The following is a 19,754-nucleotide window of genomic DNA, read 5'->3' as shown; positions in this document are numbered from 1 at the left end:
GCTTAGAGAAAATGATTTTTGGGTATTTGTACCCTAAACCAACCAATCTACTAAGACTGATATTTGAGATTGAACAAATTAGATTCTCTTCCAACTAAGCTAATCTAACATCAATATTTGTGTATTTATATAGATTAAGTGAATACATGTTGTGAAGAGGTTGAACCATATTAGTTGAGAAAAAAAGTTCTGAGGATAATGACAATAACATATAATAATAATAGTTCCTAACTAAACAAGCCACTAGTGCTTACCAACCCAGATGTTCCATCTCCATCTATACTTATCAAAGATGTGTAAGTATTGATGAGTAATAGAAGGATAAAGTTCTTTCTTTTTTCTTTTCAATTATGCAAATAAATAAATATTATGTATATTAATGAGTGAGCAAAAAAGAAAGAAAGAAAAAAGGGACTCTTTACCTTTCCTTACCAATAAAGGCTTTTGCTTTTGGCCATATATTAATATCATCATATCATTACTTCTTCTCTAGTGGATATATCACTCACTGACTCTCCCCTGCCATCATCTTTACCTACCTCTAAACCACTCAACTTTATCAGAATCTTATTCCAATAAATTCAAAATTACATATTTTGGAAAAAATAAATAAAAATAAATAGTGGCTCAGAATAAATCCAAACTCCAAACTTTATCTTCTAAATGAAAAATTATAAAATAAAATGATTTCCTCTTTCCATCTAATGACTATGAGGTTTGTTTTAAAAAAAATAAAAAAAAGAGAAACAAATGAATCTATGCTAAATATTGTCATAAAAAGTTACACTCTAAAATGAAGTCTATACTATGTCAAGGTATTTCATCTTTTTTTTGGTTTGGATGCGAAGAATTTGGTAAGATATTGACCTTTTTCATAGTAAATAGCTTATTTTTTCTGAATAGTAATTATCTTTAATTGTCACAAACTAAGATGTAATTTTTGTTGTTTACTTGAAAACATATTTTATTTTGATTACTCATTTTTAGCTAAACATTATATCTAAAAAATTGTAAAATAAAATTTGGTTTGATATAATTGATCAAAATTAATTTTACGATTTATTTTAGTTACTTTTATTTTTATTTTTGTCAATTCATGCACGATAATTACATTAATTTTTTTTTGGACCAAAGTCGAAATTATTTATACATTTTGTAAAAAATAAATTATTATTTAAAAAAAAAAAAAGAATAAGTGGTAATTGACTAAACTGATGGATCAACGTAATGCAATATTTTGTCCTTTTTTCATTTGACAAAGTAAAGCAAAAAACGACAAGAGATAGTATCAAACAAATAATAAATAGTGGGTGGTAAAGAAAATGATAAATGTAAAAAATATAATTCATTTACTAAAAATATGAAAAAAATAGTTTAAAAAATCTAACATTGATATTGATTATTAGTAGCACAGTTTCGGAGTTTGACTTTAAAGTTTTATGGATCGACTTCTTCGACCATTACCAAAAACATATCACTCAAACCCAAGAATGTAGTAACCGCTTCCATCATCCTTGCTTCATCTCGGGGGTAACAACTTCGGCTACTATCTTTCCTTAATACCGGAAAACAACATTTTTTTTTTGTTTTATTTTGTTTCGGTTTTAATCAATCTGGGGGAGCTCAGCTCAGTCATGGCGGTCTCCGTCCAAACGAGTCTCTGTGACAGTGTCATGGAGCTCACCAAGGTGGCTCAGCAAAAGGGTAGCGACCCTTTGCTCTGGGCGATTCAGTTGTCGTCGAATTTGAGCTCGGCCGGCGTGTCTTTGCCTTCTGTGGAGGTCGCTAATTCATTGGTTTCTTACATCTGTTGGGAAAACAACGTGCCCATTTTGTGGAAATTTCTTGAAAAGGCATTGATGTTGAAGATCGTGCCTCCTATGTTTGTGCTTGCTTTGCTTTCTACGAGGTTTGTGTTTCATGTCATGTTAAGGCTTTCTTTTCTCATATGGGTTCCTGGGATTTTTTTGTCTCTGGTTCTGTGATTTGTAATGGCTTTTGTTGTTATATTTTCTTGCTGGTTATTGGAAATAAGGATTTGGTTGGGTTTTGGCTTTTTGGAGCAGTTATGTATTTATTGCTTGTTATGTGTTTGTTTTTGAATTGACTTGCTTGTATTTGTTTAAAGTGGTCTCTATAATGTTATATGTTCTACAGGGTCATTCCAAGAAGAAGCTCTCAGCCAGCGGCGTATAGACTTTATATGGAACTTGTTAAACGCCATGTTTTCAACCTCAAATCCCAGATGAACGGACCAAATTGTGAATTGTAAGCTTTAGTTGTGTTTTTCTTGCCATATGAGTGATATTCTCAGCTTCTGCACCTAACATTGTCAATGGCGTTAGGCTTGTTCCTCTTTGCCTTAGGGAGTTCAGGGAACAGAATGTGCTATTACTTTGTTGATCTTCAATTTCTTCCTTTCTTTTTTCTTGTTCATTCAGGGTAATGAAATCAATAGATGATGTCCTTCACCTCTCCAATTATTTTGGTCTGCCAGCAAGTGAACCTGGGATTGTTGTGGTTGAGTTTATCTTTTCAATGGCGTGGCAGTTGCTTGATGCAGCATTGGATGATGAAGGGTTGCTGAACCATACTCTGGAACAGAATTCCAGATGGGCAGTCACAACTCAAGAAATGGAAATAGATGGTCATAATAGTTATGATGAGAAGTGGAACGAACACAATGAGACATTGAAGAATGCAAATACTGTCACGGCCATTGAGATAGTTGGAGAACTTCTCCGAAATAAAGTTACAGCAAGAATTTTGTTCTTGGCTCGTCGACATTTGTATGTGTACTTTTTCTCTTAATTTTGATTACTTCTATAAATTTGTGTTGGTTGCCTTTTATTTTGTGTATGTAAAATCTCAGTAAATAACATTTGGTTAGCAAGTGGTATTCCCATTTCACTACATTCAACATTCTTCATAACTTCCCAACAGTTTACTATGCTTTCCTTCTTATCATTGTTTCAAATTGAAGAGTGTTTGACAATGCTCTACTACTTTCAGGTCCACACATTGGGCGAATTTTCTTCGTAGACTACAACTTCTTGGAGAAAATTCATCAGCATTAAGAAATTCAAAAACTCTATCACCTGAGGCTCTTATGCAGCTAGTTTCAGATACTCGCATTGTCTTGTCTCGAGAATGCAAAACAAGCTCTCTACAAAAGTTCCATGCTGTCATGGCCTTTGGATCTATGTCTTCTTCAGCTGGTCTTTGCTATGGGGCTAGCCGCTCTGCTCTGTGGCTTCCTCTTGACCTTGTATTAGAAGATGCCATGGATGGATACCAAGTGGAAGCAACTAGTGCTGTAGAACGAATTACTGGTAAAGGAAGATGTTCTTTGCCTTTCTTGTAGTATTTTTATTAGCGAGTCTTATTTTTTATGGTAAAATTCCTGTGAACATGCAATATGTATTTGTTTTCTTTTCATTTTTTGCAGGTTTGATAAAGACCCTTCAAGCAATAAATGGCACAACCTGGCATGACACATTTTTAGGTCTTTGGATTGCAGCTCTTCGTCTTATTCAAAGGGTTAGAACTTGGGACTTCTGCCTGAACTAAAAAGTCTTTTTCTTCTTTTCTTTTCCATGTGTATGGTTTATAATGATTGCTATATTTTGCTGTAAAATATAACATTTCAATTGTCCTAAGAATTGACAGGACACTTCTAATGGAATTCAAATTTATGACTTAATACTTTTGATACTTTATTCATTGCTCAAAATTTTGATGAAAATGTTTTGCAACAACTCAGAAAACAATATATTCCAGAATCGGCTTGTGAACACCAGATTGAAGCAACTATTACTTTATAAGTGGGGTGTGTAATAGCTTTAATATATATATATATATATATATATATTTATTTTTTTTATTTCAGGAAAGGGACCCCATAGAAGGCCCTGTACCTCACCTTGATACCCGCTTGTCCATACTGCTGTGTATCACTACTCTTGTGGTTGTGGATCTTATCGAGGAAGAGGAAAGTGCTCCACTTGATGAAACAGAATGCGATTCCACCAATCATTGGAAAGAAAAAAAAGAGATATCAGGAAAGCGCCGTAATGATCTAATATCTAGCCTGCAGATGTTGGGTGATTATCAGAGTTTGCTAGCTCCACCTCAATCTGTTGTTCCTGTGGCCAATCAGGCTGCTGCAAAGGCAATGTTTTTCATTTCAGGCATTGGTGCAGGAAATCAATACTTTGAGTGCCTCAGTGTAAAAGACATGCCAATCAACTGTTGTAAGTAATAATATCTGGTTATCAGTCAGCATTGGAATTGAGTTATTTCACCATGAATATCTAATTTTGTGGCCAAAATGTTAGAAACAGCATGACATTGCAATAAAGATTTGGCCATGGTAATGAAAGTATACTTAATTGGCCTCCTACATCTCACCTCACTATGAGCAGTTTTATCCCTTGATGTTATCAAGTGCCATTATATGAACTCATAACAGAATACAAGGAAACTTGTTAACTACAAAGGAAATGGTGTTTTTTCTCTGCATGTTCTAAGAGCTTGTCAGGTTTCAGGAGTGTGTCGTTAATGAGTTTTCAGTGATTACGGGGTTTCCTAACATAACTGATGGAAACCTCTTGATGATAGGGTTTGTCTTAAATGTGTATACAAGCCTATTTTACCTAATAGCTTTTTGTGCCAGTTGGATTTTGCAGCAGAGTACATATTGTTCAGTGGTGTTTACACAGTATTTGCTTGTCAATAGTACAAAAATTAGAAATGAATATAGGTTAACGAAAAATCATCATTTCTGGTGAAGTAAACCTGCTTTTCTTAGGTTGAGGATGCTTATGCACCATTTTTCTTTAAGACCCTCAGAACTGTTTATCGCACTGTTCATATCCTTTATATATTAATTGTTTTCTGGGTCAGATGTGCTTGCTAGACTTTCTAATGTTTCTAATTCAATTATATTATTTTGCAGCTGGTAACATGCGTCATTTGATAGTTGAGGCTTGTATTGCAAGACAACTATTGGACACATCTGCATACTTTTGGCCAGGCTATATAAATGGACATGTCAGCCAAATACCTCAAGGTGTTCCATCCCAAGTGCCTGGTTGGTCATCACTTATGAAAGGGGCCACACTTACCCCATTAATGATAAATGTTTTGGTTGCAAGCCCAGCTTCAAGGTATACTTGCACAAACTTTTGAAATAATGTAGTTAATCCTTTGAATAATTCATGTTGGTCTTTGGTACTACACCATTACTGGCGTCAAACATTAACAACTATTTTTACATCTGTGGTGACTTGAGCAAATTAAGGGTGTTGTTTTTAGTATGATGTGTGTCATGCTCTAAAAGTCTTTATCACATATTCCTTATTCTTCTGGTGTCACCCTTAGTTTATGAGCAAGATTGATTACACATTGTCCGTTAACCGTAGGAGGCATTCCCAATTTTGATGGTAGTTGTTATCCATGAAATATTTGAGGGAAAATTCCTTCCTGATGACTTTAAAATAATCAACTTTTTTAGTTTTGCCTGGTCTTCAGTCACTTCTTTTTCTTTTCTGAAGCCGGGTATATCAGATGCGCTTTTTTCGTAAATTTAATCATAGGTAAAGCCACTGAATTTAAGCTCATGGATTTGATGGAAGCTTAGCAGAACTTGAGAAAGTATTTGAGATTGCAATTAATGGATCAGAAGATGAGAGGATATCCGCTGCTACAATTCTTTGTGGAGCCTCACTAATTCGGGGATGGAATATACAGGTAAAGAGAATTAGTTGAAAATCATATTCTGAAGTCTTCAAATCCATCAATAAAGCCCCAACTATGAATCCATTAATAAAGGCATTGATTTCATCACTTCATTCCCCACCCAACTTACCTTCATTTAATTTCTACTGTTAGATTGAAATTTTTTGTCATGTTAATGTCTTGATGCAGGAACACACTGCTTATTTTATCATCAGATTGTTGTCTCCCCCAGCTCCGGCTGATTACTCTGGGATTGACAGCCATTTAATTGGCTATGCTCAGATGCTGAATGTACTCATTGTTGGAATAGCTTCTGTTGACTGTGTTCAGATTTTCTCTCTACTTGGCTTGGTATGTATAGAATTATCTTGTGCAATTAAGATTAGATATATGGTATTGGGGGATGGTGTGGATGTCTTACGAGCTTAAATAATCATATTGTTTTCAAATTTTCTTGCCAGGTTCCGCAACTTGCTTGTTCCCTAATGCCAATATGTGAAGTGTTTGGTTCATGTGTGCCCAATTTCTCTTGGACTCTCAAATCAGGAGAAGAATTTTCTGCCCATGCTGTGTTTTCCAATGCATTTATTCTTCTGTTGAAGCTATGGAGGTTTAATCATCCTCCTCTTGAACACGGAGTGGGAGATGTACCCACAGTTGGATCCCAGTTAACTCCCGAATACCTTCTCGCTGCACGTAACTCACATCTAGTATCTTCTGGAAATGCCTTCAAGGACCAAAACAAGAGGAGACTCTCTTCTGTTGCAAGTTCGTCATGTCCTCAACCCGTGTTTGTTGATTCATTTCCAAAATTAAAGGCCTGGTATCGGCAGCACCAAGCATGTATAGCATCAACTCTTTCTGGTCTTGTTCATGGAACCCCTGTTCATCAGATTTTTGATGGACTTCTTAACATGATGTTCAGAAAGATTAATAGAGGAAGTCAGTCTTTGACTTCTGCTACTTCTGCTACTGGGAGTAGTAGTTCTTCAGGACCTGGAATTGAAGATAACTCCTTCAGACCTAAATTGCCCGCCTGGGATATACTGGCAGCTGTTCCCTTTGTGGTTGATGCTGCTCTTACAGCTTGTGCTCATGGAACACTTTCTCCTCGTGAGCTGGCTACTGGTTAGTTTTGCACATTGTCACTTGTTTGTCTTGTCTGCTTTTGTATAAAGGGTTTGTAAAGAGAAGCAAATTAATTAAGTTTGGGTTATTAGGTGTGTTGCTGCTCCCTAAACTATACTTGATTTTTCACTTAAAACATTGATTTCGCTGTTACAGGGCTTAAAGATTTAGCTGACTTTCTGCCTGCATCTTTGGCGGGCATTGTGGGTTACTTTTCTGCTGAAGTAACTCGTGGAATTTGGAAGCCAGCTTTTATGAATGGAACAGATTGGCCAAGTCCTGCTGCAACTTTGTCCAATGTTGAGGAGCAGATAAAAGAAATCCTGGCTGCTACTGGCGTTGATGTCCCTAGCCTTGCTGCAGGTTATTTCCTTATTACTGTTAGTTGAATGCTTATATTCTTTTGAATATGCATGACTGATGCTGCTTGCTGCCAGTGGGCATCTCAGCAAGTTTGCTTTCCCACTAAAATCTTTATTGTTCTGCGAGTGCATTCAAATAAACCTCACCATTACTATTGCTAACATTATAAATATTGGATACAAAACAAGCTGAACTTATTAAAGTACTGCCCTGAAAATATATTCTATTCCTCTTTCCTCATTATAGTAAAGCTGGTATTTCTGCTCCAGTAATTTGACTGTCTGAATTGTCACTGTAATAGGCGGAAACTCACCAGCTATACTTCCTTTGCCCCTGGCTGCATTTGTGAGCCTGACTATAACCTATAAGATTGACAAGGCCTCAGAGCGTTTTCTAAATTTGGCTGGCCCTGCCTTAGAGTCTCTTGCAGCAGGTTGCCCGTGGCCTTGCATGCCAATTGTGGCGTCCCTATGGACCCAGAAGGCCAAGAGATGGACTGACTTCCTAGTATTTTCTGCATCTCGAACTGTCTTCCTCCACAACAGTGATGCGGTAGTTCAGCTTCTTAAGAGCTGCTTCACTGCTACACTTGGTCTGAATGCCACTCCAATCTCAAACAATGGTGGCGTTGGAACTCTTCTTGGTCATGGATTTGGATCTCATTTCTGTGGCGGTATGTCCCCTGTGGCACCTGGGATTCTTTACCTACGTGTGTTCCGGTCAATGAGAGATATTGTGTTTACAACAGAAGAAATTGTTGCCATCTTGATGCAATCTGTGAGAGAGATAGCCTGCAGTGGTCCTTCCAGAGAAAAGTTGGGGAAGTTAAAGACAACCAAGAAAAATGGTGTGAGATATGGACAGGTTTCACTTGCTGCAGCAATGACTCGGGTGAAACTAGCAGCTTCGCTTGGTGCTTCGTTAGTATGGTTGACTGGAGGCTTAGTTCTGGTTCAGTCATTGTTCAAAGAAACTTTGCCTTCTTGGTTTATATCTAAGCATAGGTCTGAACACGAAGAAGGATCATCAGAAGGAATGGTTGCTATGCTTGGGGGCTATGCACTGGCTTACTTTGCAGTGTTGTGTGGAGCATTTGCCTGGGGTGTTGACTCATCATCAGCAGCATCAAAGCGGCGTCCAAAAGTTCTGGGGACCCACATGGAGTTTCTGGCAAGCGCTCTTGATGGGAAGATATCACTTGGTTGCGATAGTGCTACATGGCGTGCTTATGTATCTGGTTTTGTGAGCCTAATGGTGGGCTGCACACCCAAATGGGTGCTCGAGGTGGATGTAAATGTGCTGAAAAGAATGAGTATTGGGCTGAAGCAGTGGAATGAAGTAGAACTTGCTCTTGCATTGTTGGGGGTAGGTACAGTGGGTGCAGCTGCTGAACTAATAGTTGAAATTGAGATGTAAATTCTTTTTACTCTTTTCTTATTGAAATTTGTAGGTGGCGGCAATACATGTAGGTAGATTACTAGATTGTAGTTGTAAATTAGAACCTTTTCCCATGAAGATCATAACCTTGTTCAATGAAAAGCATTCCGCAGATTTTGTCACGAAGGCGGCTTTGCATATTATTTCAGACAGTAATGTTTTACTACTAACTTTTTTTCTCCATTCTTTTGCTAAATTGATTTGAATTTAATCTCCACTATGATCAATGGGAAACTGAAAATGTTGGCCCCCTTGCTAAGGAAAATAAAGTCAAAACCCAACAAAGGCAGTACAGGCCAATAGGGAAAGTTTATTTTGATATTCACTCTTCATACTGAACAAAATTATTCAAGCATTTCACTTGAGTGTAGCATAATTCATACAACACCGCTATACCCTGGAGATCTTGTCATTCTTAGAACCTGCATATCTTTTCTTACTGTAAATGCTTCCTCCCACCTACCTGCATCTGCATACAAGTTAGACAGAAGAACTCTACTTGCTCCATGAGATGGTTCTAACCTGGCTAAATTTTCTGCAGCCCTTTCCCCTATTTTGACATTTTTGTGAGTTCGGCATGCTGCCAATAATGTGCCCCATATTACAATATCCGCCTCCATAGGCATGCTCTTTATCAAATCTTCAGCTTCTTCTAGTCTACCAGCTCTGCCTAGAAGATCCACCATACAACCGTAATGCTTGATATCAGGTTCTATGTTGTAAACATCCTTCATGCTCTTGAAATGTCTCTCTCCGGTCTCCACCAACCCAGCATGGCAACAGGCACTCAAGACTCCAATGAATGTGATTGAATTGAGTTTGATATGACGCCTCTGCAAGTCTGAAAATATTTCAAGAGATAATGTTGCATGTCCGTGCATGGCGAGTCCACATATAATGGCATTCCAAGGTGAGACAGTGGAAACTCTATCACGGATTTGATGAAACATTTCTAAGGCAGTGTTTATACTCCCACACTTAGCATACATGTCAACTAGTGCTGCACTTAAGTTGTCATTAAGAGGGATATAGTTACTGTCTATGTAATCGTGTGCACATCTTCCTTCTCTCAATGCGCCTAAACTAGCTATTGCAGACAATACACTCACCATTGTAATTTCATTTGCTTGGATCCCACTAGCTATCATTTCATGAAAGAGTTTTAGAGCCAAATCAGGCTGCTCATTCTGTGTATAACCAGAAATCATGGCACTCCACGAGAAAACATCTCTTTTGGGCATCTCATCGAATAGTAGCCTTGCCTGGTCAATCTTTACATTTTTTATGTACCCTGCAATGAGAGCATTCCAAGATGGGACATGATCCTTGATGCCAATTTCAAACTGCAGACGTGCAAGGCTTGTTCTGCCACAAGCTGAATAAAAGTTGATAATAGTTGCCTGAATAAAGTCATAACAATCAAAACCTTCCTTCACCATCATACCATGAAAAACCAGACCTTCAGAAATTGCTGTAAATCGCCCGCACGCTGAAACTAAGTCAACAACCATAACATCGTTTGCACGTAATCCAGTATGCAGCATTGCACGGCACATCATTAGAGCTTCACTCAACCTTTCTACTTGCACAAAACCATCAATCATCGTACCCCAAGACACAACATCTTTAGCAGGAACCTTGTCAAACAATTCGCTGGCTAGATCAACAAGTCCTGCCTTCGAATACCCATTTAGCATTACATTCCACGAAACTATATTACGTTCAGACATTTCGTCGAACAAACTTCTTGCATCCACAACACTAGAACAAGCACAATAGAAGTTCAACAAATTTGTGGAAACATATATAGACCCTAGTAGCTGCAGTTTGATTTGCAATGCATGGAGCATTCGACAATCCCAAATCCCACCCAGATGCGAGCATGCTGAGAAAACACTCACCATAGTCACGTCATTTGGGACAACACCAGCGGACATCATGTCCTTAAAAACTTCAATTGCTTCCGCCCAGCAGTCATTACGAGCAAGACCCATGATCATAGTAGTGTACGAGATACAACCTTTGTCAGGCATAATCTCGAAAACATGGCGAGCATCGTCCAAATGGCCAGATTTAACATACCCAGCAATCATTATATTACAAGAGACAGTATCCAAGGTAGGACAAGAATCAAACAAGGAGCGAGCATCGGCAATGAACCCACATTTGGCATACATACTAATCAAACTATTAGTTATAAACGAGTTGAAACCGAGGCCAGACTTGAGAACACGAGAATGGATTTGCTGACCTTGGAAGACGGCGGAGATGGAGGAGCAAGCTTTGAGGGCGGAGACCAAGGCGAGCTCGTAATCGATATCCTTGAAGTTGAAGCCGGAACGAAAGAACGTATGGAGATAGTCTTCGGAAGGAGCTCTGGCGGTTGGTGTAGAGAGCCATCTGAAAGTGAAATTCTGAAGTAAAGGTGAAGGCTTGGACTTCGGACGCAAAGAGAAGAACATTGGAGAAGACACTTCAAATTCTCCAACCCATCACTCACAACTTTTTGGAGGCAAAGAAAGTAACGAAAATAAAATTGGAACGAAATTACGATCAATTTTCCGGTTCTGCTATAAGTGTGCAAGCCGGTCAAGTGTGTGAGTCCTCACCGATGTACACAAAAATGGGTACCTCTTGGGACACACCCAAGGGAATGACACTTATAACTTATCTACATTCCTAAAAAAGTATTACATTTGGACTTTTCCCGTAACATTATACTTTTTCCAATTTTTAATAATTCATTTAAAAAAGTTCGAACATACAGTAATATTTTTACTCGGGGTTTTTTCAGCCTTAAATATCCTTATATTTTTGGCCATCTACAATTAAGTTCTTAAATTTTAAAAGTGTTACTAATAAAGTCTTTATTGTTATTTTTTTAATAAAATTTTAATTTTTTATAATTAACAAAATTAGTGTTAGTCTTTATTGTTATTTTTTTAATAAAATTTTAATTTTTTATAATTAACAAAATTAGTGTTAGTCTTTATTGTTATTTTTTTAATAAAATTTTAATTTTTTATAATTAACAAAATTAGTGTTAGTCTGTATATTATACATTAGTTTTTTTAAAATATTATAATTTTAGTATAATTTAAATCCCACTGTAAGACTTTCAGTGTTTCTCGACTCGTGAACAGTTTTCAACGCGATTTTTTTTAATGACCGTATATATTGTAACTATTTAGAGCATCTTACAAATTTTCAGAAAATTCTAAATAATTTACAATAACGAAAATTATGTTCAAACATGTTGAAAACACTAAGAGTCCCACTGGTAAGGCTTAAATATAGGAGAATTTATCTGTAATTTTATAATAAAACTCTTAATTACTACACTACACTTTTTTAAAACTAAGAAATTTAATTGTCATAATAATTTCTCAATGTCTAAATTGTCTAAGATAATAAACCTTAAAATAAGGTATTTATGCTAAAAACTTTTTTATATACATAAGTAGTTAAGAAATTTTTAAGAGAATAAATCAGTGGATTAAATACAACTACGGAATCCAATTATGAGAAGTATCAAGTGAGATTCAAAGCTGTAACTCAAAAACAGTGATCCAAATAAATGTAAGGTGATCAAAGGAAAGTGAGAAATGGTTGCTATGGAATCAAAGCAAACTAACTTCTAATGCAGCCAACAGCACTTGCGGCCCTAGCCCTCAAGCTTGGTGAAGGGGCAGCTTGGACCTTCAGCTCTCCTTAGGTAGCCTCCCAACCACCATTTCAAGGCAACTTATCCATCTTCTTGGAGTGGCTCTTGATGGAGTACTTATTCTGCAATTTCTAATCGAACTCCATAGCCTTCTCTATGCCCCTTCATCCAGGTTTACTGCACTTGTCCGAGCAGGCACCACAACAGTTTTCGACAAAGAAGGTAGTAGTTTAAGGTAGCTCCTGGAGGTGATGGACATTGAAGGTCAACCTAATTTTGACTTATCCGTTTATTCTGTTCTCTTCATTTAGCAAAACTAAATGTGTCAACTCAACAAAGCAAGGATAAGTCAATAGGGAAAGTTTGATCATTGTTCGTCTTCGTCCTTCATATTAATCTGAAGTTTTCAAGCATTTTGCAAGCACTTGAGTGTATCATAACCTATACAATGCCACTACACCCTGGAGATTTCATCATTCCTAGAACCAGCATGCTTCTTCTTACTGAAAAAGCTTCTTCATATCTCCCTGCATCTGCATACAAGTTACCCAAGAGAACTCTACTTGCTCCATGAGATGGTTCCAATCTGGCTACACTCTCTGCAGCCCTTTCCCCTATTTCGATATTCCCATGAGTTCGGCATGCCGCCAATACTGTGCCCCATAATACAAAATCTGCCTCCATGGGCATGCTCTTTATCAAATCCTCAGCTTCTTCTAATCTACCAGCCCTCCCCAAAAGATCCACCATACAACCATAATGCTTGATATCAGGTTCTATGTTGTAAACATTCTTCATGCTCTTGAAATGTCTCTGTCCGACCTCCACCAACCCAGCATGGCAACAGGCACTCAAGACACCAATGAATGTGATTGAATTGAGTTCGATATGACGCCCCTGCAAGTCCGAAAATATTTCAAGAGATAACTTTGCTTGTCCATGTATGGCAAGTCCGCATATTATTGCGTTCCACAGTGAGATGGTAGAAACTTTGTCGCAGAATTGATGAAATATTTCTACAGCGGTATTTATACTCCCACACTTAGCATACATGTCAACTATTGCTGTCATTAAGATGTCATTAAGAGGGATGGAGTTACTATGTATGTATTCATGGGCCAATCTTCCTTCTCTCAGTGTGCCTAAACTAGCTATTGCAGACAAAACACTCACCATGGTAATTTCATTTGCTTCAATCCCACTAGCTTTCATTCCATGGAAGAGTTCTAGAGCCTCATAAGGCTGCTCATTCTGAGTATAACCAGAAATCATGGCACTCCATGAGAAAACATCTTTTTCAGGCATCTCATCGAATAATCCCCTTGCCTGGTCAATCATTCCATTTTTTATGTACCCTGCTATGAGTGCACTCCAAGATGGTAGATGATCCTGGATGCCAATTTCAAACTGCAAACGTGCAAGGATGGTTCTACCACAAGCTGAATAAAAGTTGATAATAGTTGCCTGTATAAAGTCATAACAATCGAAACTTTCCTTCACAATCATAGCATGGAACTGCAAACCTTCCGCAAATGCTGTAAATCGTCCACATGCTGAAACTAAGTCTACAACCATAACATCATTGGCCCGCAATCCAGTACTCAGCATTGCACGAAAGGCTGTTAGAGCTTCAGTTAATCTTTCCAATTGCACAAAGCCATCAATCATTGTACCCCACGACACCACATCTTTTGTAGGAATCGTCTCAAAAAATTGTTTAGCCACATCAACAAGTCCTGCTTTTGTATACCCATTCAGCATTGCATTCCATGAAACTATGTCCAGTTCAGGCATTTCATCGAATAAAATCCTTGCCTCCCCTACACTCGAACAAGCACAATACAAGTTCAACAAATTTGTGGAAACAAAATCGAATCTCAGTAACTGCAGCTTGATTAGCAATGCATGGAGAATTCGGCAATCCCAAATCCCACCGATGTGTGAGCATGCCGAGATTATATTCAACATTGTCAAGTCACTTGGTAAAATACCAGCGGACTTCATGTCCTTAAAAGCTTCAATTGCTTCAGTCCAACATTCATTTCGGGCAAGACCCATGATCATAGTTGTGTAAGAGATACAATCTTTCCAAGGCATAATCTCAAACAGTTGGCGGGCATTGTTCAAATTCCCTGATTTAACATACCCAGATATCATAATGTTACAAGAGACAGTATCCAAGCTAGCACAAGAATCAAACAAGGAGCGAGCATCTTCAATGACCCCACATTTGGCATACATACTAATCAAACTGTTGGTAATAAAAGTATTAAATCCGAGCCCAGATTTCAACACACGAGAATGGATTTGCTGGCCGAGAAAAACGTCGGAGATGGAAGAGATAGTCCTCAGAGCGGAGAGCAATGCGAGTTCGTAATCGTTGGTCTGATAATTCTGCAACTGCATGCCCAAACGAAAGAACATACGGAGATAGTTTAGCCGGTTTTGGGCATGAGCGGGAGGAGGAAAAGAAGAAGCTCCGGTGATTGGGGTTCCGGTACAGAGCCATCTGAAGAAGGAGAGGTAGGTGTACGGAAATACAGGAAAGGAGTTGTGTCGGAAAGGAAAGAGCATGAGAGTGAGAGGAGAGGGACTACGGCACCGGCAAGTCTGGCATGGTGTTGTTAACTGTTAAGAGCTCATTTGGGAGGAAACAAGAGTAATGACTAATGATAGGTACGCCCCTAAATTTCAGTCTTTTCAAGGTTAAATATTTCAATTAATTATATTTTATTTGGGGTTATCAAAATCTAATCCAAACCTTTATGTATCATTAATAAATGAGGAATGTGTGTGTGTGTGTTTTGAGAAGTTTACAAAAATATGATTATTACGACTGGAATGCCCTAAAATCCCTTATGATGTTAATGGTTGGATTAGTAGGTCAATCATTAGTAGGTTTGGAGGGCCATAATTAATTTTTTATGTCATTAAATGATTATATGCATGTTTATTTGAATTATATTATTATATGATGATAAATGCATGCATTTGGGTCCACTTTTCATTATAATGGCATTTTGGTAATTATATATAGCTGAAAATATGGATGTTATTCTTAGTGAAAGCACTGGTGGATCACCCCGAATTCCGGCTTCGACCACAAACAACCAATCCTCAAAATGTTTTAGAGATAATATTTTCTATAGACAAATCTTATTAGAGAGCATTTTATTATGTGCTTCATAAAAAAAAAAAGACGAAAAAAAAATAGAAAAAAGAAAAAGAAAAACACAAGAGCAATGGTTCTATCATTTGCAATTATGTTGTCTCTTGTGTTAAAAAAAAAAGGGTGTTTATTAATTTGATGTTTTATTTTATGGCTCTTAGAATAAATGTAAAGATTGTCTATTTAACTTAGAATTCCCAAAAAAACTGGTTTTGTGGTACTCTTTCTGGTGGTTGTCCAAAAAGTTTACTTTCTATCTTCGTTTCAATAATTATTTAAAAGTTTGTCCTAAATATATACCTGTTTGATGAGTAATTACTTCTTTTCCAACTCCATGAATGAAACCCTTAAACTTTAAATACTTTCAATTACATGAGATGTTAATGGAATTGAGACTTTTACTTGGCATAATTTCGAAGGCTTTTTGTGCTATAATTTGCAGTAAGAAGGTTCAAGTTTGGTGCACACACTCACAACTCTAGATTTATTCAAAGTAATTTTTGATGACTCTTGTTGACTTGTTACTAACATTTTGTGATTATACTTAAGTTCTTTTATAATTTTTGATCGGAAATATATCATGTTGATATTTATTATTTCGCTTGAATTGCTAGAGACTAGCAATAAGCTGGTTGGGGGTTGTGATTAGTGCTCAAAAATATCATTTTATTAGTTTTAAAGTTGAAAATAAATTAAGTTTTAATTAATATTTTCATGGATTTATTGTCATATATTTTATATTTGAAAATATTAATTTTAATTTAATTTTTGTTTAATTTTCAGGAAATAAAATGTATTTTGACACAAAGAAAAAGAAAGAAGAAAGAAGAAAGAAAGAATTAAAATTGAAGAAACCATGAAAAAATGGTATTTTTGAAAGTAACTTAGGCCCAAAAATAGCCCAGGCCCACGCTTTCAGCAATGCCCACACTGCCACATGGCAGCTTGCCATTCGCTCAGCCAAGCCAAGCCGAGTCTGACAGTAGCCGAGCCTTTCCTCCAACAGCTGACACGTGTCCCCTTCCAGCCGCCTGATGCGAGCCGTACGCCTCCAGCCGAGCCGCCTGACACGCTGCCACACCTGCCATGCCTGACGCGCCAGCTGCCGAGCCAACCTGAGCCTGCCACCTGTCCCACGCGCCTGACGCACTCCAAGACGAGCCAATCGGTGCGTGACACGTGGCCAGCGTGTCTCCTTTATTGCTGCACTTGTCTCCCACTTGTCCCACTTTGCACCTATTTTGCAGCCATTTTTCCTACTCTTTTGTACACGATTTTAACACATTTTGGGTCATATTTTCACTATAAATAGAGGACCAAATGTTGTGAAAAATCATCAGATTGTGGAAGGAAGTGTAGAGAGTATTGTTGGAGAGAAAAACACTTATTTCTTAATTTTCGTTCATTTCTTTTACATTACTTTGAGTGAAAACAATGCATATTTTAGGCTAAATTCTCTTGTGGAAATGCTAGAATGAAGTTCATGTTTCACATTATATTTTTAATATATTTATTCTTTATTTTGTTCTTCATTTCTATATCTTTGTTACAATTAAATTTATTTTCTTCTAATTTTTATTCTAAATTTATTAGTGTCTTTTACATAAGTCTAGTCATGTTCTTCTTATGTAATTTAGGCTCTTAATTTAATTTAGGATATTTGTTATATTATATGTTTTTTACTGCATTCTGCCATTGGTATTTTATCGCTCTAAAGTATATAATATGATAGGTTTTAAAATTAGAAGTTAGTATAATTTAATTAAGAACATATTTTAAGGTGAGCTTTATTATATATATTTTCCAACTATAATTAATGATGTAGAATTATAGTTGAGTAGAAGGAATCAATTTATTAAAATATATATATGTTTGTATGAATGAAACTTATGTCTTCCACATTTTCTTTCTGATTCTAATTCCTCGATTTTGTTTATTTAATGTTTCAAAAAATATATTCTTTTTTAAAGTTACATTATTTCAAAGTTTATTATTTCTAATTTACTAATCTTTCTTTTTACTTGTATTTTACCTATCTGTGGATACGACATAGCTCGATTACTACTGCAACCGCATAGAAGTTATTGGGCGATATCACTTATATATGGAAAAAAAATCATTTAAGAACATTTAAGCATATATATATGATGGTAATAATATATATATGCATAATCATATATATATATATGTGTCTATATATGTATGATAAATTAATAGATTAATAGATGATATATGCATATATTACAAAATTGATAAGCGCAATATTTCATTATAAATTAATCTATTTATAATGTACATTTTTTTTAATTACTATGTTGATAATGCATGTTTTAATTTTTCCTAAATATATGTATATATATATTTGTAAATTGGTTTTTAAATTGTCATATCAATGTATTTAAATGTATAGTATATATACATATTATGGTTAATGGATATATAGTTTCCATATGCAAATTTATATTGTTTTATGATATAAATTTATATGTACTCATTTCTCCAAATATTTTGTAACCGTTCAGATATGGCTGAAAATATAGATTTTATTCCTACTGAAAGCACTGGTGGATCTCCCCGAACTCCGACTTAGACCACAAAGAACCAATCCTCAAGGGACCAGCCTGTGCAAGTTTTGGTTCCAACGGTTCCTGTGAACCATAATGAGAAACCAGAAAAATTCACTGGTGTGAATTTTAAGACCTAGCAGTAGAAAATGCTATTCTACTTAACAACATTGAATCTTGTGAGATTCTTGAAAGAGGATCCTCCCACTGAAGGAGAGGACGAAGTAGATGTGCAAATTCAACATGCAGTTGAGACATGGAAGCATGCTGAATTCCTTTGTAGGAATTACATTCTGAATGGCTTGTCTGACTCGTTGTATAGTGTGTACAGTGTGAAGAAAACGGCTAAGGAATTGTGGGAGTCTTTGGACCACAAGTACAAAGCCGAAGATGTTGGAGCCAAGAAATTCTTGGTTGGCCAATTCTTGAACTTCAAGATGGTGGATTCCAAAAATGCGATAAGCCAAGTGCAAGATCTTCAATTGATTATCCATGGAATACATGCTGAAGGGATGGTCTTGAGTGAGTCTTTCAAAATAGTCGCTATTATAGAGAAGCTACCCCCTGCATGGCTAGACTTCAAAAATTATCTGAAGCACAAGTGAAAGGAAATGAGTGTTGAAGATCTCATTCGCAGACTTCGCATTGAAGAGGATAACAAAAGTGCTGAGAATCGATCCTCAAATCCCAATGCTGCCAAGGCTAATATGGTGGAGCATGACAAAGGATCCAAGGGGAAGAAGCCTAAGGCCAAGCCATGGTCCAAACTAGGACCAAAAGGTGGAGTTTCAAAGAAGCCAAAATTCCAAGGGAATTTCTTTAACTGCAACAAGACAGGACATAAATCATCAGATTGTAGACTATCGAAAAAGAAAGGAAATGAGGCTAATGCTGTGGAAGCCATGTCCCAAGAGATCGCTGACCTAGACCTATGTGCTGTGGTCTCTGAAATAAACCTAGTGCATGCTAATCCAAAGGAATGGTGGCTCGATACTGGAGCTACTCGTCATGTCTGTGTGAATAAGTCTACCTTCTCCGACCTTACTTTAGTGGAAAATGGGGATAAGATCTACATGGGAAACTCGGCAACCTCTGAGATAAAGGGGCAGGGTACTGTATACTTGAAGATGACGTCTGGAAAGAGTGTCAAGCTACAGAATGTGTTGTATGTGTAATGCCCCAAAATCCCTAATGTGGTTTAATGGCTAGATTAGTAGGGCGGGAGGGCCATAATTGTTTTATTACGCCATTAAATGATTATATGCAGGTTTATGTGAATTATATTATAATATGATGTTAAATGCATGCATGTGGGTCCACATTTGATTACAGGGGTATTTTGGTAATTTGGCCCGTTATGGGCATATTTGTATATTTTGGTGCATGTGTTGTGATTAATTGTTGAGGCCACATTATAATGTGGATTTGTTCGAGTTATTTGGCATGAGACGATCTCTGAATATAAACTATCAGTTTGGTCATAGCAAGTTTAAGTTCGGGGCTCGGGGTGAGTCTCGGGGTATTTCGGTGATTAGAGCGTTACCGGGAATTAAAGGGTAACAGGATAGGAATGATTGGTATTGAGAATAGCGAGAATTGGAGAGTGTTAATTATGATTAACGAGATAGGTTAAAAAGGGCAGTTTTACCTTTGGGAGTCTTTAGAAACCTTTAAATGACCTAGGGGCAAA

At 36.9% G+C, this 19,754-nt stretch overlaps 3 protein-coding genes across 3 annotated transcripts; 1 reads left to right on the top strand and 2 right to left on the bottom strand.

Annotated features, from left to right (window-relative positions):
• The first annotated feature begins 1,394 nt into the window (after nt 1-1,394).
• On the top strand, nt 1,395-8,789 carry LOC133819279 (mediator of RNA polymerase II transcription subunit 33A). Its single transcript, XM_062252478.1, has 12 exons — nt 1,395-1,909; nt 2,158-2,268; nt 2,442-2,789; nt 3,013-3,332; nt 3,449-3,540; nt 3,890-4,253; nt 4,958-5,168; nt 5,637-5,751; nt 5,929-6,090; nt 6,201-6,867; nt 7,024-7,230; nt 7,532-8,789. Exons 1-12 carry the CDS (start codon nt 1,635-1,637, stop codon nt 8,644-8,646), a joined length of 3,987 nt encoding a protein of 1,328 aa, XP_062108462.1. The 5' UTR covers nt 1,395-1,634; the 3' UTR covers nt 8,647-8,789.
• A 143-nt stretch (nt 8,790-8,932) lies between these two features.
• LOC133819280 (pentatricopeptide repeat-containing protein At5g19020, mitochondrial) lies at nt 8,933-11,319 on the bottom strand. Its single transcript, XM_062252479.1, has one exon. The coding sequence runs from the start codon at nt 11,127-11,129 to the stop codon at nt 9,045-9,047; it is 2,085 nt and encodes a 694-aa protein (XP_062108463.1). The 5' UTR covers nt 11,130-11,319; the 3' UTR covers nt 8,933-9,044.
• A 726-nt stretch (nt 11,320-12,045) lies between these two features.
• Nucleotides 12,046-15,028, bottom strand: LOC133819278 (pentatricopeptide repeat-containing protein At5g19020, mitochondrial-like). Its single transcript, XM_062252477.1, has one exon. It carries the CDS (start codon nt 14,903-14,905, stop codon nt 12,773-12,775), a length of 2,133 nt encoding a protein of 710 aa, XP_062108461.1. The 5' UTR covers nt 14,906-15,028; the 3' UTR covers nt 12,046-12,772.
• Nucleotides 15,029-19,754: the final 4,726 nt, after the last annotated feature.

This window comes from Humulus lupulus, chromosome 2 (genome assembly GCF_963169125.1).
Source record: "Humulus lupulus chromosome 2, drHumLupu1.1, whole genome shotgun sequence".
NCBI classification, from domain to species: domain Eukaryota; kingdom Viridiplantae; phylum Streptophyta; class Magnoliopsida; order Rosales; family Cannabaceae; genus Humulus; species Humulus lupulus.
Note: the sequence above shows the minus strand (reverse complement) of the source record. Positions and strands in the feature narration are given on the sequence as shown.